This window comes from Lynx canadensis, chromosome D2 (genome assembly GCF_007474595.2).
Source record: "Lynx canadensis isolate LIC74 chromosome D2, mLynCan4.pri.v2, whole genome shotgun sequence".
NCBI classification, from domain to species: domain Eukaryota; kingdom Metazoa; phylum Chordata; class Mammalia; order Carnivora; family Felidae; genus Lynx; species Lynx canadensis.
This window is the reverse complement of record NC_044313.2, coordinates 81,952,642-81,978,208: the sequence shown is the minus strand read 5'-3', so window position 1 is coordinate 81,978,208 and position 25,567 is coordinate 81,952,642. Positions and strand designations below refer to the sequence as shown.

Here is a 25,567-nt window from a genome sequence, read left to right as displayed (position 1 = left end):
ATTAACCTTATGGAAGCAGCCCAACAAACATGGGCCAGTAGCCTGGGACAAAGGAAAAGGGGAAAGTTCCCAAGTAAGACAAAGGTAAGCTTCAGAAAACATGCTGGTTCACTCTGGAAGCATGACCTTGAGTTTATGGGACATACATCTTCGGCTGAGAGGTGGTTTCTCTTTCTCTGTTCTCTCAACCCCATGTTACTAATTTTCAAAGACTATGCACTGGATAAAAATGGCGGTGGCTTTCCCAAGAAGAGCATCAAGACAGGCTCTAAGGCCTAAAGAAATCTGGGCAGGGCCATCCTAACTTTAATAGCTGGATAGTGACAAAATAGGAATGGCTAATATTTTCTCCAAATAAAACAGCACACTTTTAATCACACAACCCATGTTACGTGGTCCAGCGTAAAATGATCTCTTATTTTCAGTTCTTTTTACCGGGAGGAAAGAGCTTTGTAGGTAATCCAGATAGAAGAATTCCTGTGGTTAAAACTTTTCGTTCTAGATGCTCAAAAAGTTATCCCTCACCTCTCTCTCTGCACAATAACGTCATGCATGTCCTTTTCTTAGCATCCAAACTTAAGAATGAATCTTAAGTTTGTTCCAAAGGATGCACAAGGGAGGAGGGCATAAGGGACTTGTCACAGCCTGTGTGACACATAGCCAGGGGACACAGAGAATGCGAGGGATGGATTATGAGTTCACACAGATGCCAGAGTCAAAGACCTTTTCAGACGGGAGGGACAGAGACATGACATCACTACACAATTTTATGGTAAGTGATTTTACACGTAAAACTTATTTCTAAGTGAGACAATTACACCATTTTCTATACCATACCAAAGGAGCAGGGCAAAAAAGAGCTTATATTATGTATACACTTTCCTCTGCCATTTGCACAACTGACGATCAAGAGAGGGTCTCTCTTCTCCCCATCTTTATTTTCCTTGTCGTGTTCACCTCAACCCTTCATCAAACATGTCAATAGTCCTATTTGGTTTCTACTCTGCCTTCAGACTCAACATTCAGTTCTACAGCTAATGAGAAGAAATATCAGGATATATTTATATTATTAAATTCAAATTGGTCAAAAGCCAAGTTAAGACTATTTTCACAGAGGAGATAGTTTTCAAAACAGACATTTAACTTTCAGTTTAGAGGAAGATCAGGAAAAGAAAATCATACCTCCTATTTTTAATTACAACATGAACAAATGGTTGGACTATTTTATAGAAATCACTTGGAAATCAAAGAATACTTGTGATTTCTCTTATTAAGGAATTAACACTGATTCATTTGGACTAAAAAAAATCTACCTATATTGAATCAATACTGTTTACTGAAATGTGCAATTCAAATATACCATCTTCTCATGGGGCGCTTGGGTGGCTCAGTCGGTTAAGCATCCGACTTCAGCTCAGGTCATGATCTCACAGTTCGTAAGTTCGAGCCCCGTGTCAGGCTCCGTGCTGACAGCTCGGAGCCTGGAGCCCGCTTCAGATTCTGTGTCTCGCTCTCTCTCTGCCCCTCCTCAGCTCATGCTCTGTCTCTCAAAAATAAATAAATGTTAAAAAAAATAAACAAAAATATACCATTTTCTCTTGTGTATAGAACCTGCATAAAATAAACCTTATTTCATCTTGTAGTGATTACTAAAAGTGATATGAGAAACTTTAAATTATTTTCCCTCATCAGGCACACAAAAACAGACACATAGTCAATGGAATGGAACAGAGTCTAGAAACAAACCTGTGCTTATATGGCCGATTAATCTATCACAAATAAGGCAAGAATTTATAATGGGGAAGAGACAGTTTTTTCAATAAATGGTGTTGGGAAAACTGGGCAACTACATGCAAAAGAATGAAAGTGGGCCACTTTCTCACACCATACACAAAAATAAATGGATTAAAGGCCTAAATGTGAGAGCAGAAACCATAAAACCCTTAAAAGTAAACATGGGCAGTAATCTCATGGACGATACCCTTAGCAAGATTTTTCTAGGTAGGTCCCTCAGGCAAGAGAAACGAAAGCAAAAATAAACTATTGGCACTACACCAAAATAAAAAGCTTCTGCACAGCGAAGGAAACCATCAACAAAACAAAAAGGCGACCTACTGAATGGGGGAAGATATTTGCAAATGACATCTCCAGTGAAGGGTTAACATCCAAAGTACATAAAGAACTTCTGCAACTCAACACCGAAAACCAAACAGTCGGATTAAAAAACCGAGAATTCAAACGTTTTTCAAAAGAAGACACACGGTGCCCAACAGACACATGAAAAGATGCCCAACATCACTCATCAGCAGGGAAAAACAAATCAAAACCACAGTGAGGTATCACCTCCCACCTGTCAGAATGGCTGGTATCACAAATGGGAAACAACAGGTGTTGGTGAGGATGTAGGGAAAAAGGAACCCTCACGCACTGTTGGTGGGAATGCAAATTGGTACAGCCACTGTGGAAAACAGTATGGCGGTCCCTCAAAAGATTAAAAACAGATATATAATCCAATAAAGAGTTCCACTACTGGGTATTTACCCAAAGTGCACAGAAACACTTCTTCAAAAAGATACATGCACCCCTATGTTTATTGTGGCATTACTTACAAGAGCCAAGATATGGAAGCAGCCCAAGCGTTCGTCGACAGAGGAATGGATAAAGAGGATGTGGCGTGTGTACAGATGCTCGCGCGTGCACACACACGCACACACAGGAATATTACTCAGCCATAGAAAAGAATGGGATCTTGTTATTTACTACACCATGAATGAACCTAGGGTGCATTATGCTAAATGAAATAAGTCAGAGAAAGACAAATAGCATATGATTAAACTCAAATCTAAGAATAAAAACAAGCAAACAATAGCAACACAGACTCTTAAATACAGAGAACGAACTGGCGGCCAGAGGGGAGGTGGGTAGAGAGATGAGCGAAAAAAAATTACTTTCCCTCATCAAATTATCAAATATTTTCTCTCCCCAACCAATATTTCATATCTGTGCCTAATCTCATGCATATGTATTGAGTAGTGCTGCAAGTTTTCAAACTTGCCTACACGTTTCTAAATTGATCACTAAAATATGTCACATAATTCAACTTACTCTAATACTTAAAGCACACTTATAACCTCAAACTTCACATAGATGGAGCTGAAACTCACAAGTTGACACTTCAATTTCTTTCCTTTATTGACTCTGTGAAGCTTTAAAATGAGTGGATATGAAACAGAATCACATATTGCAAAATTCAATTCTCTGAGATGTGATCAGCTTAATTCATGAAAATGTGTTCTCGTCATACTTTTGAGACACAGGGCATAAGTAATGTCATAATGTTTCTGTTACATACTGGAAGAATCTTTATCAGAAGGTTTATAATTGGATCTTCATATCTTGATAGATGTTATACTTGAACGTCACCCTTTCTGATATTAAATAAATAGGGTGACTCCTTCCTCGTTTTTACACTTGAAACTTTTCACAAGATTTTGCGTAAATATAATACATTTCAAATGTAGTTAAGCCAGTTCGACATGTAGTTAGTATTTTTTTGCTCATGCTAACTTAATTTACGGAAACCAGTCCCATTAAACATTTAAACCACTCTGTCCAAATGGAGGTAGAATTGGAGCCACGGTCACACAGCGGCTCCCTTTGGTTGAGCTTATTTTGATTCCTTTTGGGTCTTGATGGTCTCTCTGCTCTTACCATGAACTTGTAAGGCTGGCTGGCGTCAGGGGCTAAGAACCAAGCCATCCGACCCCCAGAAGCTCCTGATCTCAGAGCTCAATACTCAAGCTAGAATGTTGTATGTGTAAATGACAACGGGGGATATTAAGACGAGGGACAAGAATGAATTGGCAATAAATTAAATGTGTACAGTTGACGAACTACACTGAAACATGCAGAATGACTATTTCCTATTTCTTCCCCACAAAACAAGATCAACCATTTCATTTTAAAGGCCTGGCTATTTTCAACATTACTAACATAGACAAAGGGAGGGTTTTTCCTTCTCATGAATGGGATTCCTCTTGGACAGTGTTGATGTGAAATTGTCAGGGACACACACTACATCTTGGCACAAAGCAAACTACCTTATTCAGAAGAGACATGATGATGTTTACTTTGGCAGTGGCCCCACCTAAAAATAGCCTGTCGAGTCACGTTATAGCGTATTCTTTTATTCACAGGTGGTAGCTGAGAGCTGAGTCTGTGTTTTATATGTTTTCAGTACTTGACCTCATGCCCAAAAAATGCCCAGTGCTTTCACATCTAACCTCCTTTCAGAACAGAACACAGCGACCCCCCCACTGATGGGCTACGGGCACCTCTTACTGCTTCCTTCACACACCCCCTGAGCGAGTCTGCCACTCGCTTCTGTGGCCTGTGAAGACACGTGGCCCTCTGTGTTGTAACCTTTGCCTCGAATGGCCTTTTCCCCAGCCGCTCCCTTAAAGCCCAACCAAGTCCCTAAGCCATGGCTTCAGTCTTTGTTTTCTTGTGGCCTCTTCCACGCAATCAGCTCCAAATGGTCTCCCACTTTCTGAAACACCGAGAACCTTTCTGCATAATTTAGAAGTTAATACAATACTAAAGGATGTCATATGTTACTTTTCATATGTGTTAGTCTTACTTTCTTTTTTATGAGAAGGGAGAAATTCCTTAAGGGCAGAAATCACTTCTGCTATTTCTCTATCCCCCTAAAAATATTTAGGGATTGTATATTAGATAAATCTTTGCTGACTGTGCCCATAAATTCACTAACTTAAAAAAAAATGAAAGCAAATGGATGTCACAGAAAACATAAAGGCAAGTGTGACCAAAATGTTAACTTCTGGATGTACTCTCTTATCACCGATATCTTAACCCTTGGGAAGACATGCCTGCTGCCTTCTAGATTTCCATTCATCTTTCTAGAATCAAACGCAGCTTTGGAGGAGAAAGGGGCATTTTAATTTACTTCAGGACCCTGATTCAACATTCTTTTAATGAGAAATACTCATTTCTACAGATGGGATATAAAATTGGTCATTTCAAAAGATGTGTAAGCAAGTGATTCTTCGCAGTCATTGGGTGGACCGACCTGTGTCACGTCTCTTGTATCAAATATATTCTGCAGTGACAAGAGGAAGTAATGCACAACGTGACTGGCATAGCATCCAGAGACAGACTTCGCTACGTGTGACAGTGCGGTTGGCCATCTTAGAAGACGCACTATGTTGTGACTGTATGTGTTCTGCTCAATTCGTGTTTCCCGAATCGGATTTTCATCAGCTAGCCGAATGACTTTCTTAGAAATCACTGCTGTGTATCACACTAAATCACGCGTGTCCATTTATATCCTTTTGAAGAATAAATCTACCATGCAGAGGGCCTCTTTCATAATAAACCGACTCGAGTACTGGCGAGGGAAAAGCATTAAAATGAGGCAGGCTGGGAGTTGTCAAGGAGAAGAGAGTCCGCGCTCACTCGGGTCACAGAGGGCAGGAGGGTTTCCCCAGGCATCCTCCGCACTAAATCACCGTGGCCACAAGTGGCAATGCCACCCGGCGATCCCACAGCTATTCTATTTCACTGCCGTGTGGCTTGGCAGTCAGGAAGCTCTCGAAATGTTTTCGTCTTACGTGGGGTTTCCCTTTGGAGTTAAGCTGTTCGCCTTTCGTAACGATGAAACAGAACTCTGCTGACAGAGCAATGGATTTATCGCCTAATTTCTTGCTTAATCATCCGTTCGTTTTGCCTTGGTGGACACAGCCCTCCAGGCCTGGCCCGGAGCCACGCAGCTGGCAAAAAGGCCACAAGAGTGCCACGGATCCTTATGGCCCTGTGACCTGTGTGGGGCGTGGCCTGTGACTTCTGCCACATTGTCCCCTCCTGTGCTGGGTCACAGAACAGAGGAGAGGTGACCTGTGTGGTCCACTTGGCAAGAGCCAGGCCCCCATTAGGCCCGGTCAGGGTTCCGTGGTTTAAGAAGGCTGCGGAGACACTGGATAGGATTCAGCGGACGGCACCTGAAACTATTTCCCATCGAGAGGTTAAGAGCTGGCCCTTTACAACCGAGAAGACAGATAAGTGCAAGAGACTTGGGGCACGTGAAGGCTCAGCGTGAGCAAGACTGGAAATCGTGTCCCGCCTCCACTCATGACCGGTCCCAAAGTAAGGAGCATTCGTGGTTGGGGGGGGGGGGATTTGATAGACACTATTACTGGGGTCATTTGAAGACCTCAGGTTCTTTCTTATGGCTGAGAAACGTTTGTACTGTCGGGACTCGGCAGAGCAAGGGAGGAAGAAAGAGTAAAATTATTCCCTTCCCTTCTCTTCCTGTGGGTATAGCTGGGAATGATAAATAGCTATCATTAGCATATTTTAATAATGATCTAACAGCAGTAACATCGCACCACTTACTGACCTAGGATGTGCGACGCTATGTGGGGGCGTTAACTCGTTTAGTCTTTGTGACCTTGGGTGGCTCAAAGCCTACTATTATCCTCATTTTGGAGATGGGGAAACTGAGGCTCGGAAGCTAGTGACTCCCGAGCAAATGGCAGAGCATACACAGCTGCTAAAATCTGAATCCAGAAGGTCTGATTCCGGAGCTCTAGCTTTTGCTACTACATTATAATGTCTGATTTTGTCGTCGCCATTGTTTCCGCAGAGACATTTTAACCGCTGAAGTAAGAACAGCAAAAGATTCAGAGAAGGAAGAGCCTCTGAAGGTTTGACAGAAGCAGATGTGAACAGTGGGTGATCACAGCGTCTGTTCCCCATTTATGTCTATCACAGGTTCTAGAATTCAAGAAGACATCTTTCTTCTTTTTAAAACGAAGGTGGATACGTGACAACATTGGTTCAGTCGCGTTGCGGTGGCTGCTGTTGGTGTTATAATTGAGAAGCCAGAAGGACAGAAAAAACCTCAAGTTAAAAACCAAATAGGCAGTTCTGGGCCGTAACAGCAGCCCTTTCACTGACTGCGGGGTCCTAGGCTCCTTCTATGCATTAATCCTGACTTCCTTCTGGTAAAAGCAGATCATGCGTCATAAAGGTAAAATTATATACTGGATGTGGGCCAATTTGAAGATCACAAAGCCGTGTTCAAACGAAAGGCTTACTTTAGTAAGGAAGTAATACTCGTTAAAAAACATCACTAATATCAGTTTGTCGATCAACTACCCTGCGGTTGTTGCATTTTATAAGAGTGTACTGGAAAGCTTCAGGGTCTTCATGTAGAGGCGCTAAGTCTCCTGTCCTACAAATGCCACTTCCTCCAAGATGTCTTGCTCTCCCAAGCACCAACCACGGGCTGCTCCATACTTTGATTATTGGATTATTTATTCGTTTCCATGACTGTCCTTCCCAGTAAACAGAGTCCCTAGAGGCAATGGCTATTTTACTTCACACTGTGTATGTCCCAGTAGACAACCCGTTGCATAAATATGGAATCGATGATAGAGACAGAAAACAATCCAAGAAGACAGAGATTACATCTTCCATGTCTGCGTCCCTCCATTTTCTCCACTTTTGGAGGCTCTGGATTGCTGCATACAAAGATTAAGTATCTACTATCCAGGGCAACCACATCAGCATGGCCAGGTTCCAAAATCCGATTTGTGCAAATCTATTCTGAAAAGCCAGCAGCCCTCTGACAAGAGGACAAGTAGAGGAAATCAGGAACGTGACCATAGAGCAACAGGACTAATTTTCATTTGTGATTGTAAAATCACTCTCCTTGTTTTGCAGTCATGCCTGGTAAATTAAGAGGATGACCAAGGTATCTTCCAGCAGAGCTTCCTGCTTTAATGAGTAAATCGTCTATAAAAAAGCAGGGTTCTTTTGCTGAAAGTACTTATAAATGGAATGTGGTCTTCTGAAAGATAAACAGGCAGCACTGAACAAATGAGAAGGCCCGTTCTTCAAAATAAAAAAAAAACGGTCAGAAAATGTGGTTTCTGCCAGATAACAGAAAGGAAAGCAGTATGGATGGCTTCCCAAAGGTAATAGCTGTGAACGGGACACGTCTGATATTCAACTCATTAAAATCAGTTACGCTAAAGGTATTTATGAAATAGACTCAATAGCTTTACAGCAGAATTCTCATGCACGTAAGACAGTTTCTTCAAGCTTCTGACCTCATCACTGAACAAATACCTGAGTTTCTGTGTTGTGGCAAAATTACGTTCTCCTCTACAAACATTGGCAGTAAACTATTTAGCAATTCTCCTGCCTGAAATATCCTCCTGCATCTAAATTCACCTAAACTGATGTAAATAATAAAAATTAAGAAATGCTAAGAAGGCTCTGAAGGGCGTCACTATGCAAAATAACACAAACCTAATCCGTGTGTCAAATAAGAAAACTCCTAACTTAGTTCTACCGGGAAATGGCGTTCAAAAACTCAAATTTAATTCTTTATACTCAACCTAAGAGTTTACATTCTTATAATCTATACCTGGGAAAATTTTTAAAAATATTATTATGAAATTACAGTGTAATGTGGTATATTTTTTATCTTGTTATTTACCTGATCAACATCATTGCTGAACTAAGGATTGGTAGGTTCGAGATATCCACTTTATACACTTGGTACAGTACTGAGCACATACGTACGTGACATGAATCCATGTGAAGGTGCTATTGCTTACCCTTTTTGCTCTATGAGAGTGACAGAATTTTCTTGCATACGTCATTCTCAGGAGAGAGTGGAGAGTTCTATCATCACAACAGAACTGGGCTCTGCCTTCTCCTCCTCTGAACTATGAATGGTGTGGGTACTGCTCGAAAGATTCGCTACTGTCTCCTGAGCCATGGTTCACGGTGATTCACCACACGCTAGGACCACAGTACGTGTAATTACAGTCAGAGTGTTGAGGCCACACTCCTCAAGTTCTGGCTTCACTGAATACGTGTAAAAAACGAAAAATCACAGCGAAGAACATGTTCCACACACAATAACTAGTATTACCAGGCAGGGAGGAGGCAGTGGATGGTAGGGCGACAGGGATCACCTGCACGGCCAGGCCACACTGAACAGTCAAGACAGTCTGGGTGTTCAGATGCTCCTACGGTATTTTTGGGGGGAAGTGCAAAATGACACAAGATCGTCATGTCACTTCAGAGGTTAAAAACATGTGCCTCTTTTCTAATATATGTGGTCGTGCCTCGGGGCCTATTAGGGATTTATCATTTACGGGCATATCTAATGTTGTTATAAACTGGGCTCCAACTCAAATTAATTCCTCAGGTTATGGTGTTCATTAGCCTATAAACATCTGTGTAGAAGAGTAAAATGTAATTATCCAGGAGAAGAAGAAAATTAGACTGAACTACACTTGACTGTCTCTCCTGGGATACATAGTGTGTGTGTGTGTGTGTGTGTGTGTGTGTGTGTGTGTGTGTGTACCTTCTCTAATTTTCTGGTTAGTTGTGCTTCCTCAAACATTTTTGACGGAGCTTTCTAGAGGTTTTCTACTGTCAGCTTGGCATTTAATTGTTTAGCATAAAGCGGGTTTCAGTGTCTATGAACAATTTTCAGTATTTCAAACATCCTAAGTAAACTCTTATATTTCCTAAAATATCTCACCGGTAACTTAAGGTCCCCAACTTGAAATTCTCAGACCTCCAGGAGGCCACACATTTGTAATGTAAATGTTAATGAAAGCAACAATTTGTCCACGGTCTTTGAAAAAATACATTTAAGAAACTACAAGTCAGAAAATCAAATTCCAGGAATTCTGTCCGTTATAGTGCCTCATTCAAAAAGGGGTTGAGACATGCGCAGCTCAGTAAATAAACACACCAGACCATAAGCTCTTCCTGGCAGGGAGCTCTACCCCCTGACCTGTTTATACGTCCCAACACCCCCAGTAAAATAGAACACCGGTAATAAATCTTCACCAGCTCTACGAACAGTTATATTTTGTCGCAAAATCAAAGTTCTTGAAAAAAGAAAACTAAGACCGAGTTAACTGGCAGAATTCAGAAAAACAAGTTTTCCCGGGCCCTTAATTTGTATTCCTGTAACCTAAAATCTCACGATGAATCAGCAGTCAAATCAGAAGCCGTATAACTATGGTGTCTCCAACCAGTGTTAACGGAAGCATAGCGCAAGTTCAATGAAACACATTATGGCTCCAAAGTTGTCTTGTCTAATGTTTAGGTAAATACCATTTTTTCCTGCCTGTCAAAGCCAGAAATCCCAACTACGGCACAAACGGACAAACATCGGAGACAGCGCTGGCTCAGTCTACTTTGATGGAAGGGGATTTCTAGTCCCCTGATGGCAACAGGAACTGTTTACTGCACTCTACAGGGAGTTCCTAACATACTGTACTGGTTTCTGGTATCAGGGACGCCTCCATGCAGCAGGGAGGTGAAAATGAATCTGCCTCCCAAATAGGGTTTCTACCCACACAGTGTTGGAATGCAGCAACTCAGTCACCAGAATACATTTTTTTTCCAGTTTATGTCGTAATACATCAGTTCTTAAATGCGTATTTCAAAGGCACAACAGAGTATGCTTTCATTCGGTTCACGCCACATTCATGCAACGTGTTTAACGAATAACCTTGCACCAACGTGTCCTCATCACCCTGACACTTACCTGTATGACATGAATGGGTGTGAAATAGTCAAACCGTGTTATCTAATATGATTATATTAAACACAGTCCCTATAACCTGACTAGGTGCTTGCAAATCCAGAATCACAGAATTACTACATCATTTATGTGATTTTTAAAGTCTTAAAGCACTGGTAAAGATCTTTAATCAGATAGATGATAAATAGAGGATAAATAGATTTGACTCATTTATTTCCTTCCTTAGTTCCGAACAGTGCTCACTCACTTAATCATGCACCCTAGCTACAATAATTAAAATGTAAATTTAAATATACATAAAGGAAATGAGACATATATACATGTGTTATATTATGTATATATCTATATATAACATATATATGTATATACGTATATATATATATATACGTGTATACATATATATATATATACGTATATATGTGTGTGTGTGTGTGCACATGTGTTAGGGCACATGACTAAGTTGGTGAGCCCCGTTCAGAACTAAGGAAGTAGAGGCCAGAGAGTATCAGCTGGATAGAAAGCACTTTATGGCTCCTCGTTATGTTAACGTGTTTACCTCTCATTTCCTAGGAAGACGATTTTCTAAAGAAGTGGATTGATGATTTCACTGCTAGTCTACATCATATACAGCTCACGGTAACTGCTGCCTACTCGGACGGACTGACACGAAAGCATATGGTCGCGATTCGGGAACGATCATACTTAACGAGGAGAGAGCAGAGCAGAGAGAGATCTTAATCGAGGAGCACAGATACAGGAGGGAGAGGGGCTCTCAAGAGCACGTAAAGAAGAGTCACCTACCAGCTCCACTCGTCCGAAGCCCCCGACTCCAAGGGTGTCGATGATGTTGAAGTCAGACAGCTTCAGGTTGGCGAAGAAAGCGGCTTCGGCTTCGTATCTGGATTTTTTGATGCGAAAAAACGGAAATTTCTTAGAGGTGCAAACACGAGAACCACACACGACCGCCCCGGGTTGACAGGCCTGTGGCACAGGGTTTACCTGCTCAGATTCCATCTTTGCTTTTAGAGTCTCTGTGTCCTCACCATCATAATGTTTTGGTCCCAGTGGTGCAGAATAACCAAGATTTGCACTTGTGGGTCAGAGGAGAACGGGACCAGGTACCTGGTGCCTGCCAGTCATGTGACCGATAAATCCAGTTACCAGACCAGAGTCACATCGCAGCGCTTTCCTGCGCGTCTTCCTGTGAGCACGGATGGCTGGGGCGGTTCTTTTTTGGTTTTGCTTGGGGATTTTTGGTTTTGCTGGGTTTGGTTTTGGCCGTCCCGCTGGGGGACGGCAGTTTCTCATTAGTCGCCCTTATCCACAGGCCTCCAGTGGCTCCTGTTAGTATCCACTGAAAGCGGCAAGATCACCGAGGTCCCTGGAGCGACATCACAGCCGGGGTTTATGAAAACAGATCCGAAAAGCTGAGGACGGGGGTGCGAATGTCCGAAACGGAGGGTTTCGGAAGCCCATTCACATTCCTAAAAAGTGTCCTCCTCCGTTTATGTGTACCCACGGCTTCTGAGCCGGGAGTCCCAGTGCCTTTATCTTTAGGAGAAGCGAGGGCTGTGCTCCCAAAGTCTAACTGTGCCCCGTGCCGATCTGACCCATGCGAGTGGCCAGGATAGGCTTCCCCTGACGAGACGCTCAAAATATCTTCTTGTCAAAGGCCCTACTATTTTTAGAAAGGGCAGGAAGGCATAACAGTCATGTCACTAATGTCTCACTGATGTCAGGTCAGGGAGTGATACAGCTGTCTCAGTAATCAAGTATTTGCACAGCTATGCGTAACCCGTGACCTTCGGCCAGGCGGTCCCTGGCTCGGTCCACGCTATAGATAGACATGATGATATACCTTTGAGACGGGGACACGGGCACTGCTCGTTTCTGTCAGGTTTTGGACACAGCCACCCGAAGGCGTGTTTGGCATTAAGCCGTGTAACACTTTAGCTACTCCCTTCTAATCGAACACACATTAGACTCTCCACTTGGGAGGAAGGTGAGGTTTCTAGGGGACATTTTAACGTTCTCCAATCTACCACCACAGTCCCAGATTCGAAAAATTCTTGACAGACTCTCGAGACAACCTGGTTTTCATGACTGGCTGGTTACATGAGCTCAGCTCCCTCTAATAAACCCCTATAGACAAGGCAGCTGGCCAATCCTGAGGGCATCTGTAGACTTCTCTCATTATCGACACAACCAGGAGATTAGCTTCGCAGTTCAGGAGGTGGTTTACTAGAATGGACATAAGCAGCAAATGGGCATTTCTAGCATTCCAACGGGCCCACTACTTCTGGAAAATTAAAACTCCATCCCATTTAAAGGGCAGAGTTCACTTCAACAGGTGCTTTCCAAGGACATCTGTTGGGATCAGACCCTGTGACAGTTTCTATGTGGTCAAGCATTTCCTGGCAGGCCAGATAGTCAGATTCTTAAGGAGACTGTTTTTGAATAATATCCTATGTGCCTGCTGGATTGAGAAACTCAGATACGAAGAGGTTGTAAACTCAGGCTATTTGGTAACATTTTATATATTTACAGCGTGGTGTTCTCACAGCTCCTGAAGATACTTTTGGATTCTTACACTTGGGCTCCGTAAGTTAGGCTGGTGACACATCTACGCATGTGACCTTCAGCCCTTTGTTGGAACCTCCTGGGCATCCGTCAGGAACCATTTCATCTGAGTCCCACCACACACCGAGTGATTCCGAAATCTTTGCAAACAGGACCCAAATATCTGTATTTTTTTAAAGCTCCCTCAGCGATTCTGAGTCACAGCAAGGGTAGAGGGCTATAGGTCCAACCGAGAAGCCTCAGGAACTGCAGAAACCATAGAAACATTTTGGGGTGGGTTAAAATGGTCCTGGGACGTCAGTGGCTGCCTGATGAGTCTCAGGGGGATGCGTTCGTGCCAAGAGTGTTGGGGCCTCTCACAACGTGGTCTGGCCTCCTGCCCTTGGATCCTAGACCCTTTGAAATGACCACTAGTTCTGTAATGGCTAACACAGCTTGAAAAAAAAAAAAAGGCAATGTTGCTAAAACACACACATACACACACACACACACGGAGAATGCAGAAGTCATAGGTGGCTATTTTGTGTTGAAATTTCTACAGCAAAATCCTCTTGACTTTATGCTTACTATTTGATTAATTACGGATGGTATTTTCATTAATGGGATGGACGAATTACATCTCATGTTAAATAGTAGATATTTTCTCTGTAGCCATCACAATCCACTTAAACATACACTGTTCCACACACCGTAAGCACAATTACCATTACATAAAATATTTCATGTTTTAATGAAAAGAGATTGGTAACACTGTCACTGTCATCATACTTTGTTCATCTTTGCTAATTACTTTGCCAATATTGCTTGGTGACTTGTTAAAACACTACCTAGTAGGGTGATTTTATCTGGTGGTTGGTGAGATACATTTTGAGGGGCCTTTGGATAATATACTCCTGATGTTCTATTCCATTCTATTCATGCCAGGTTCTGATTCTCAGGGAGGCCAAACAAAGTGGGAATGCCATCACAGTGTTTTTTGTTTTTTTTTTTTTTTTCTTTCCCACCAAGGGAATATTAGTTGCTTAATATTCTATATGTATTTATTTTTCATTCAGATTACTCTTTATGGACAAGAGTTACATCTGCATCACAGAGACCCCGTCTACTTTTCTTTTTTGAGTAACTTTTTGGATTAATAACTTCTTTTTTAATGTGGAAATCACCACTAGAAGGAACCCGTATAAGAAAGTTAAACTACAGATGACTTAGCTGCTTCAGGCAACTCCTCTTGCTCATAACTTGGAGAGACATTTTCATTCTTTCTTTTTACTTAGAGATTATTTGAAGATAATTTGAATCCATCAACTCTGTTCTGCTTGTTAATGAATTGGTAAAAGTTTGAGTGGGAAAGGAGACTAAATTGGTTAAATCAATGGTTGTTGTTCTATTAACTAAACTTCTTTTGCCTGAAGGAAGTCGGCGTAGAACCCAAGTTCTTAATGGGACACAGGTCCAAGGAACAAGGCCAAGCTTTGTGCAATTCATTTTTATTTAATCATTAAAAAAAATTTTTTTTTAAATCTTTATTTCTGAGACAGAGAGAGAGAGAGACAGAGCAGGAGTGGGGAAGGGGCAGAGAGAGAGGGAGACACAGAATCTGAAGCAGGCTCCAGGTTCCTAGCTGTCAGCACAGAGCCCGACGTGGGGCTCGAACTCACAAACTGTGAGATCATGACCTGAGCTGAAGTCAGTCGCTCAACCGACTGAGCCACCCAGGCACCTCTGTGCAATTCTAAAATTCATCTGTGCCGTAGTGCTTATGAAAGGGACAACGGCCAGATGCTAGGGGGAAATTCATATCAGTAAGACACAAAGTTCTCCACGTTTAGTTGCTTAAAATCTACAAAGGTGTACAAAGTCTCTTTTCTAATGGTTCTCAACTCAGGTTGAGATACTAATTTTTCAAAAGGAGATTGTTAGCATTATTTTAGTATGGGGTGAAATCTATGGGTTCTCTTCTCAGATAAGTGCAAATAGCGACATGTCTTTTTTGCATGTGTCAGGGAGCTTACAAAACCCTACAACACAAAAATAACTATACAATGAATTGTATATACAATAAGTTGTGTTGGGTGAAGGAGACAGAGATAACATATCATTTCTCAAACAGTCCTGACCATGTTATTTAGCTGGGGCTCTGGGTGATTAGAATTCACAACTGCTAATCTGTACAGGGTACTCTTTAAATGGTGAAATACTAAACTTTTTCTTAAAAAAAAAAAGAACTGATAACGAGGGACACAGTTGTCTACATGTTCACCTCTTCTTTTCATTTCTACCTATACACCAAGAAGTTCCAAAAACAATGAAAATGTAAAGCAGCAGGTGTAAAAATGATGAGACCAAGGCACAGAAGCACAGTCTAGAAACAGAACGGTCCGAGAAGAATCTCAACCTCTCTCTCTATATATAAAGCTACATACCTTTATGATATTATGTTCACTTTCCTTAGGAAATAGACAATAACCATCTTCATTTCTCCATCTCTTCTGGTATTACCAGCTTCCACAAAGCCATGGAGTAAGAATCCAGTGTCCCCCATCATTTACCGCATTTGTTTTTCCATCGTTGCCTTATATTCATGAATCAATCCTGTCATCATCTCAAAATAACAGAATTGGGCTCTACACTTTATGACTATTGTTATGAAGAAGTAAATCAATCTCCCTCCTTCTCTCTCTCTCTCTCTCTCTCTCTCTCAGAAACCATGTATGAGGATTCTACCCAGTACAAAAATGTATGGAATTTAAAATTTTGTCATCATCTTGTTATTAGAACAACAGTAATAGCTCAGCATTATTTTACAAAGCAGACAATATTATGTGCATTTTTAAAGTAAGCCTCTAGGATTCAAAGGAACGTAACAATAGTTCTGGATGGGTTACAAAAGCCAGTAATTAAGAGCCTGCAGAACAAAAGGCTAATGTGGCCCTCTCTGCCTTAGCTCCACTCATCTATAACCCACATTGCTTCAGAAGTCTGCTCTAAGAGTCTCCAAGAAAAAACAAAGAAAGTCTTAGTATCTTCGAATCCACATGCAAATTAGTTACCAAGGCTTTGCCTGAGCTCAACTGCTATTGGGTATATTTTGTTTCTTGTTGAGTTTCATTTTCTTACATCTTGGGAAATCTATAAAAATGAAATGTTTCAGTAAACACCCAGACTCTCACCCAGGACTACGTTTCTCATTCCATAACTTCACTAGGTAAGATGAGATTCAATCAGACAGTGTCTACTTCGCCTTTAAAATAACAAGAGAGCATCCTGGCATACCGACAAAAGTTAATGACTTGTGGTTCCAGCTCTGCCAATGACTTTGTACTTCCAAGACCTGATTTCTTCAACATTTAGGCCTTGTTAGGAGTACCAACCAATATACACTTAATAAGAGTGAATTTCATAGTGTGCCCGAATCTTTACTTAAATGTCCAGATAAACGCCTAGGAATCATTTTTAAAAAAGATTTATGTGATCCAAGAGCATTGCAATCTATAAATACCTACAGAAATAATTAAAACCCTTTTAAAGAAGGTTTCAGATAAGAGAAGAACTTTCAGAAAGTGAGCCTTAAGCACAAAAGTATACCTGGTCTGTGATGTAACCAAGATATGATGCTGGTCGTCTACTCAATAAACACTTAATTTGGTGTGCAGAATTTATGCAGAAATAGTTCCTGATTTCAGAAAGCTTGGTTCACTGAGTAATTTATAGGTCTGATAAAATAAATAGAAATTTAGCCAGAAAAGTCACTTTATAGAGAGAAAGTGGAATTGGAAACTGGACGAACAACATTGCACATTTAAATTTTTTTTTAACGTTTATTTATGTTTGAGACAGAGAGAGACAGACCATGAACAGGGGAGGGGCAGAGAGAGAGGGAGACACAGAATCTGAAACAGGCTCCAGGCTCTGAGCGGTCAGCACAGAGCCTGACGCGGGGCTCAAACTCACGGACTGCGAGATCATGACCTGAGCCGAAGTCGGATGCTTAACTGACCGAGCCACCCAGGCGCCCCGTACATTGCACATTTAAAATATACGTGGTTTAAGGGATACAGGAGTACTGATGCATAGGGGCACTTGTACCCCAATGTTCATAGCAGCACTCTCAACAATAGCCAAATTATGGAAAGAGCCTAAATGTCCATCAACTGATGAATGGATAAAGAAATTGTGGTTTATATACACAATGGAGTACTACAGGGCAATGAGAAAGAACGAAATATGGCCCTTTGTAGCAACGTGGATGGAACTGGAGAGTGTGATGCTAAGTGAAATAAGCCATACAGAGAAAGACAGATACCATATGGTTTCACTCTTATGTGGATCCTGAGAACCTTAACAGGAACCCATGGGGGAGGGGAAGGAAAAAAAAAAAAAAAAGAGGTTAGAGTGGGAGAGCCAAAGCATAAGAGACTGTTAAAAACTGAGAACAAACTGAGGGTTGATGGGGGGTGGGAGGGAGGGGAGGGTGGGTGATGGGTATTGAGGAGGGCACCTTTTGGGATGAGCACTGGGTGTTGTATGGAAACCAATTTGTCAATAAATTTCATATATAAAAAAAAATAAATAAAATAAAATAAAATATACGTGGTTTGAGCTTGTACTATAGTGCTATATTTGTATATGTAAAAACAGTTAGTAGGTACCTGTCCTTATTCCCCTGATTCTCAAATGTTTGGAGTTAAATAAGCTTAGCCACCCAAATAAAAAATGAATAGTCTTTCTTAAATCTATAATCAAGCCACCAATCATCTCTTATTAATTCAATTCTTTACTAAAAGTCTCCTTGATAAACTAAACTTTAAAAATGGAAAATATATTCCAATAATAAATATATATTGCCACGTTTTGACTTCATTAGAAAACAGACTGGGCCATTTTATAGCTTCAGGTTTGAACAGGGAGTTATTTCTTGTTGAAAGAGTCATGTTTTTCAAATAACCATTTTACAAGAATCCCTGTCAACATAAGAAACCCTATTCCCAAAATTCTAAACAAAAGGGGTGTTTTCTCATGCATGTGGCCGTAAGGCATATAGGTAAGGTTGCTGGTAGAGTCAGTATTCCATCAGCAGTAGAGGCAAAAACTTAAAAGAACTAAAAAATTTAAAAGTAATTTAATGAATATCAAGTATTTCATTATGTCAATTTTCTCCAGAAAGTGTAATCTCGTCTTCAGGGAATCTGAGATAACATTAGTTTGCTCTCTAGATTTCAAAAATTGTGGTTTTCAGGAACACAGACTTTTTTTTTTCTTTGAGTACTCTGGTCCTTAAATAGTTCCACTTATTTTTCAAACACATTTCCTTGAGGAGATACAGCCAACAGGAATACACAGGAAAATTGCATTTCTCATATCTGCTGCATAATAAGAATGATAGTAATGCAAATAGTCTCTATTGAGGCTTTCTTGCAAGGACTCTAAATTTCTCTCATTTAATTTATCCTCCTCGATTCTCTGTGGAGATGGGATAACAAATATTTTTTACTTCTATTTGCCAGGGGGTGGACCAGTGGTTGATAAGTGGTTGGTTTCAGTAATTAAACAGCAGAAGTAGGGCTAGAACCCTTGTGAGAGTCTCACATCAAGGTGTATTTATACCCACTCAAAAAAACGGAATTTCCTTTTAAACAAGATAATAGAGAATCGCCCAACCTTACAGATACTTTTATCTCAGAGTTTGACGATACTAACGTGGTTCAAAATCTGGATCAACGCTATTGGGAGCTCACCTAACCCAACCTCTGCCTTTTTAAAAGCTAAAAACACAAACTAAGCCCACGGACGCTAAGTGACTTAGCCAAGGTCACAAAGACTCAGGCATACGGGCCAGGTGTTTGGACTTGTTGTCTTTTTACAATCCGATTCTGTGTCTGCAGTTTTCGTAATATTCTGATATTGGAAAAACAAAGGCAAACATAAAACTTGAAGTATATTTAAATAATACGGTATTTTATTACACATTTGCATCCAGAGTGTGACTCCTGTAGTTAAGCTCTTATGCCTTCTGCCTACGATGTGGCAATGCAAGGATGAGCCCCAGTTAAATAAAAGGATCCAGAGTGAATGAATGTTAATGCCTAAAAGATAATTTTTTAAACATTCAAACATCGGAGTAGTATTTGCCAAAGATGAATGAGGATATGCTACCCACTGTTGGCTCGAAATGTGCTGGCCAATAAGGATTTTTAGTTAAAGCGAAATCGTTTTCACATAGTCTGAGATGAATTTTCTTTTTCTAAAATAAAGACCTAAATAAATATATATTGCCATGAAAAAAATGGGAAGAAAGGAATTGATTTTTCCGCCAGTGCTGTTTCTCTACAACAGAAAGTTAATTAACATATCCATGATTATTATTTTGCTTTAGAAAATACAGATGCTTGCAAACAAAGGCAGGCACGCAAACCCAGCTTTATTTGTGCCAGAATATGTATTTCCTTCCTGTAAATGGACGGCCATCAGGGGCTAGTTGTTTGTGGAAGTTCTCTCTCATCTCAGTGCAAAGTGATTTCCTTCTGCTCTCCTACAACCACATGTTAGAATCTCTGCCCCAGTCTTTTGTTTCTGACTGTAGACCAGGGTGGTTCAGATGGCACATCATAGCTTCCCAAGGTGGGGAGGTGAGGTGCAGGGGAAACAAAATCGGCGAAAATGACCACCCCTCCTGCCTCTCTCTTCCAGTAACTCAGGCCTCTGGGAAGTACCCTCATCCCTCATCCTGTTGCCCCCTGAGAAAATGCCCAGTATGGCAGAATGCATTCCATCTACCTGGGGACTCTGTTTGCCATGGCCTACGGTTCTAAGCAAAAGACAGCCCAAGATTTCCCCCGAAATAGAAAAATCTCTTTTCTACCCCAAGACTTTTCTTATAGGTCATGCTCAATATATGGGTGAAAATATCGAAAGAAATAAGGGGGAGTTTGATCTTAACCTTAAAATCAATCTCCATCATAATCTTAAAGCAATCAGTGGGAAGACTCAGCCGGGCACAGAAGGATTAGGGCTCAAATAAACACCAGGGGGCAGATTTTACTTCTGAACTCAGAACCTTTGCTGTGTACTCCCATTCATATGTTTCCCTTGGTCCCTGAAGGATTCTGTGTGAACTTAAGGGACAGGGGCCACATGGTCATGATCACAGTGGGCCAAAGAAGGTAAAGACAGTAAAATGCAGTGTGTGGCAGGAAGACTGCCGCCAATGCCACCCTCCCAGGGTTCCAGGGATACAATAAAGGAAGTGGCCAGGGATCGGTCCGGCACTAACTTGAGCAAGACTGACTCTTTTCAGCAAAACGAAGGGTTTGCACTAGACAGGTCTATGAGGCTCACTTGCAGCTTGATGGTTCTGGAATCCCAAATGTCTGAGATGGACACTTTGCAGAAAGCCCAGGTATCCATGGCTTCCCTTTACCTCCTTTGGGGTCCTCTTCCCCACCCCACCTCCAATCCCTATCTCCCGAAGCTCCTGTTTCAGGAAATACTACCAGAGCCTTTCATTTAAGGGCGTCTTGCTCTCAGCTTCTGGTTATGCAAACGGCGCAAACAGGAGACCCCCCCAATGCACCTCCGAGACAGCAGACAGCAAAGGTACGTCTCCATGTCCAAAACAGAACTGCGAATGCATTGCACCACGGACTGTAATAAACCTGAGGCTCCCTCCCACCCAGGATTCATACCAGAATTATGGCTGAGTTAAAAACAGAGTTTGTAAAATCTTGGGATATGGAGCCAGGCAACAATATTTTAAAATACATTTTATAGGTAAGTCTATTCAGGGCGCCGGGGTGGCTCAGTTGGTTAAGCCGCCGACTTCGGCTCAGGTCATGATCTCACGTTTCGTGGGTTCGAGCTCAGAGCCCAGAGCCTGCTTTGGATTCTGTGTGTGTGTCTCTCTCTCTGCCCCGTCCCCGCTCGCACTCGTTCTCTCTCAAAAATAAACAAACATAAAATAAAAATGTATAGGTAAGTCTACAGAGATGTTAATTACCAAGGTGATGATCATATGGAGACAGGAACAAGCCCCAAATGAAAACCACCGCGTACCTGGGCCACTTTCCGTGGGCTGTTACTGTTCAGCCCCTTCTCTCCCACGGCCGACCCAGGAAGCAGCCACGGTTTGGCCCCACCCAGGAGCTCGGGGACTACAAAACCGAGGACCTGGCTCCAGAAAGCACCAATGAGCTGGAGTTGTCTGCCAGTATCAACCAATCAGAGCAAGGCCCTTCCAACTAATCAGGATGGAGCATTTTCCCCCCTTTCCCTCATTAGCATGCCGGACCTGAGTAGGTACCTACCCGAGTGCCAACTTCCTCTCTACGAGCAGGGCCTCTTAACCCTTCGCCGTCGGTGCCGCGCCTCCCTTCCGCTTGAGCGGGAACCCCCAAGAAACCTTGCCTGTGCCTTTGATTTTTAGTCCTGCCTCGTTTCTCTGTTGCGCGGCCCAGGAGTTACCAACTCTGGTCACAACACGAAAGTTTTAAGGTACTTGTAGGGTCAACTTTATATGCGTGTGGTGGACACCGGTCACATCGTATACGGATATCATGGGAATGTGTCCCAAGTTCTAAATAGTTAGTCTCTAATGATCTTTGAGAATGCATACGATATTTTCTCATGATTTGGCTGGCATTCTGAGTTTTTCTGGAGGAAGTGAAGTGTGATATCAAGGAGACCTGCTATTGATAGGACTTATCGCTGATGATGCAAACCTCGATCGGCTGGCTCAGACGGGCATTCTGTACTTGCTTAACACGGCACGTCATTAGAGGAACCCACAAATGCAAAATGAGCTGGATCAACGAGCTCTATCATTTTTACCTTAGAAATGTGTCCCCCTCAAGATCAGGCAAGTTCATAAAGGCATCACGCATTTCCACACTACCAAGCCTTCTGCACAATCATGCAAAAGGGTCACAATACAATACACTGCTTAGGATTTGCACCTGTAGCTACAATAGTAGAAACTGGTGCTTTCCCACACATTTTTTTTTAATTTTTTTTTTTAACGTTTATTTATTTTTGACACAGAGAGAGACAGAGCATGAATGGGGGAGGGGCAGAGAGAGAGGGAGACACAGAATCGGAAGCAGGCTCCAGGCTCTGAGAAGTCAACCCAGAGCCCGAAGCGGGGCTCGAACTCATGGACTGCGAGATCGTGACCTGAGCCGAAGTCGGACGCCCAGCCGACTGAGCCACCCAGGTGCCCCATTTTCCCACACATTTTTACACAAACCACAGGAGTGGAGAGAGAATGGTAACGAGGGAAGAACTCAAGACCCTCAAATGCCTGCTTCTTTTCTTATCTACAACGACAGCAAATTAATACCATAATTGTTTCTCTGAGTACACATTGCCTTTCTCGTGGAAGTTCAGAACTAATTTGCCGGCACGTTTCATTTCGGTTGCACCGCCGATTGAAATAAATACTGTTATGCCACTTCAGCTGACCTTCACTTCGGGGCTAACACATGCTGGTAATTTTTCTGCGCTTGTAACAATGGCTTTTAAAAGAGGACTATGGACTAAGAGGCTGCAGAGATGAGTGATTCCGTTAGAATATTAAGTGAATTCTCCCCAAATTAGGTTACGAGTACTTTTTTCTGTGTACGTATAATAAAAATGATGCATTTATCTTACCGCTTCATAAACCTCCTGACTCTAGGCGTGAATAAGGCCTACTGAATAGCACTAAGTCCTTTTCTCCCTTTTCAAATGACTGGTAAATAATAAGGATAAAATGAAGAAAATTGGGAGGGGCATTCAGACCTATTATGGTTATTCTTTGTATTATGTAACAGCTAGAGAACGTGTTGTTTTTTTTTCCCCCATGTGTGGCCTCCTTTTCTTTACAGATTTTCCATGGATAGGGACGACCTTTTGTCTCCATCCTATTCTCAATTCTCTTTCTGTGACCTCCCTTTCTTCATCCAAGTTATTAACTTTCAGCGGTTCCTAACCACCAGGGTTACATGGCCTTGGTGGATTAATCTGGGTTTGCAAGAGCTTGTGCAATAGAACACAAGTGGTTTGTGACGACGGCACCGTCTCGACTTGTTGCTGCCCTCTACCAGGCATGTGGTGGGGACGCTGGAGGTCCATCCGATGCTTTCAGAGAACGCACAGCACCTGACTGGGTTCTCAGTGTGATTTACGCTCCTCTGGCTTTGCAGACATAACATAACTGCAGAGAGAGGGCACAAAACCTTTCTTCGGCCCCTTTGGGAGAGGCAAGTGCTGAACAGGGGAGAGGAGATCCTCAGAAACTTGTCCTATGTCTTGGCACCTGTGTCCACTGAAGTGACCTGGAAGGCAGTCAGGGGACCCAATGAGGCAGGACTGCAGGAGGGGGCTCTCTCTCCAGATGAGAAACTGAAGGAGTTACATATCTATTCATGTCTGTAGCACTTTTGCATTATTTGGCCAGGCATAGGAAAAAGACAACAAGACCTGACTGCAAATATATAAAATATAGGGCGCTGGGTAGTTTGGTTGGTTACATATCTGACTTCAGCTGGGTCACGATCTCATAGTTTGTGAGTTTGAGCCCTGCATTGGGCTCTCTGCTGTCAGCACAGAGCCTGTTTCCAACCCTCTGTCTTCCTCTCTCTCTCTCTCTCCCTGCCTCTCTCCTGCTCTTTCTCTCTATCTCTCTCTCAAAATAAATAAATAAATAAATAAATAAATAAATAAATAAATAAATAAAACATTAAGAAATACATACAAAATATGAAGTAAAATAAAGTTGAGGAAATCATATTATTTTTAACAGCGATTATTTTTACTGAACTACAAAGGATATTTCTTTTTCAGGTTTATTTGTTTATTTTTGAGAGACAGAGAGAGAGCAAGCAGGGGAGGGGCAGAGAGAGAGAGGGAGAGAGACAGAATCCCAAGCAGGTCCCACACCGTCAACACAGAGCCCGACACCGGGCTCAATCTCGAGAAGTGTGAGATCATGAGCTGAGATGAAACCAAGAGTCAGATGCTTAACCGACGGGGCCAGCCAGGCGCCCCTACAAAGGATATTTCAACAGGAATGGAATTGTACTATGGTACTATCTGCACAAAGATGCCACCTAAGAAACATAGTAGGAACTAGGTGATAGACAGTCACTCTGTGGAGTTTTGGGTTTTAAAAAGCAGATACGCCCAGACACCCACTGCTACACTGATAACCGTTTCAGAAACAAGATTCCCACAGGCCTTTCTTGCTGCAGTGGGCAGAACCAAAGTGCCACACAGACCACAGGATGCCCCCGACTGCAACTTGGATTACTCAGCTTGCCCAAAGCGGACTGTGTTTTTAATTTCGGAATTGTATTCATGTATGCATGAAGCTGGGAAAAGGCTAAGATCGATGGTTCTTGGAAGATCCGAGATTTGAAACAGTTTCATCAGCCTGATTGTTAAAGTCTAGAGTATTGCTTGCTAATTGGAAAGCAACGATGTAAAAAGAAAAAATGAACAGAAATAGGAATTATTGCAGCTGCGGGTCTCAGGCTGATAACATCACGGTTGCAGGCCTTATCATGTCTGTCTAGAATACGTTTATATACAGCAAGTGGGATTCTATTACCGTCTGTTCTTATTACAACAGTTTAGAGTACTGCTAGGCAATTTGTTTGGAGAGCCATTTCTTAGGTGACACAACACACGACGTGTGTTACCTAGCACCACGGTGGGTCAAGAATCTTCTGGAAAGCAAAAGATTCTTCAGCCGTTGAAGTTTTAGGGAAAGTAGGCTAAGCAGGTAATTCTCGACATCAGGGATCTCTTTGGAACATACTGGTAAGGATGGCTAGTTCTTTACTAGTGATGTCCCAATCATCTAGCCCCACCTAGGGATGGAGTGCTCCATGGAGAAGCACATCGTGCATATTATTCAAGTTTATCCTTTCTGATTACCATATGGATCTCTCACCCATTAGAAACAAAGCTTACTAGGGAATCGCTATTTCTAGAATGGATTACCTTCTCCCAAATCATTTAAAGCATAATTTGTTGAACATAGTGCAGGGTTCACGGGACGATCCCAGGCCATCATTCTGAATAATCAACGACCGTGCCGCTAGCTGTACTTAAGATGACCTCAATAACACTTCTGTCATATAATACTCGTTATTAGTTGCTCAGGTTTTAACTAGTATCTCTCGATAGAGTCAGGGAGACTGTCTTACCTCCCATTTCTGGCCCAGATACACTCACTCTCTGTCGCTAAAAGCCAGATAGCCAAGCTGGCTAGAATTGTGCCCATAACAGTCTATAATATATCCATGCCATCAGTGAGTACCTAAGGAGGCAATAATACAAAATAACTAAAACATAGTCTCTGGAGGCAGTCTGCCTTGATCAAATCCTAGCTCTCCTATGCACTGGCTACAT

The 25,567-nt window shown here is 42.0% G+C and overlaps 1 protein-coding gene across 2 annotated transcripts in view; it reads right to left on the bottom strand.

Annotated features, from left to right (window-relative positions):
• PRKG1 (protein kinase cGMP-dependent 1) overlaps positions 1–25,567 on the bottom strand; it is a 1,158,696-nt gene that overhangs the window by 35,225 nt on the left and 1,097,904 nt on the right. For both annotated transcript variants that reach the window (XM_030334044.1, XM_032595293.1), the window contains one exon: positions 11,402–11,498. In XM_030334044.1, coding sequence (XP_030189904.1) covers positions 11,402–11,498 — 97 coding nt within the window. The remainder of the gene's footprint in view (positions 1–11,401; positions 11,499–25,567) is intronic.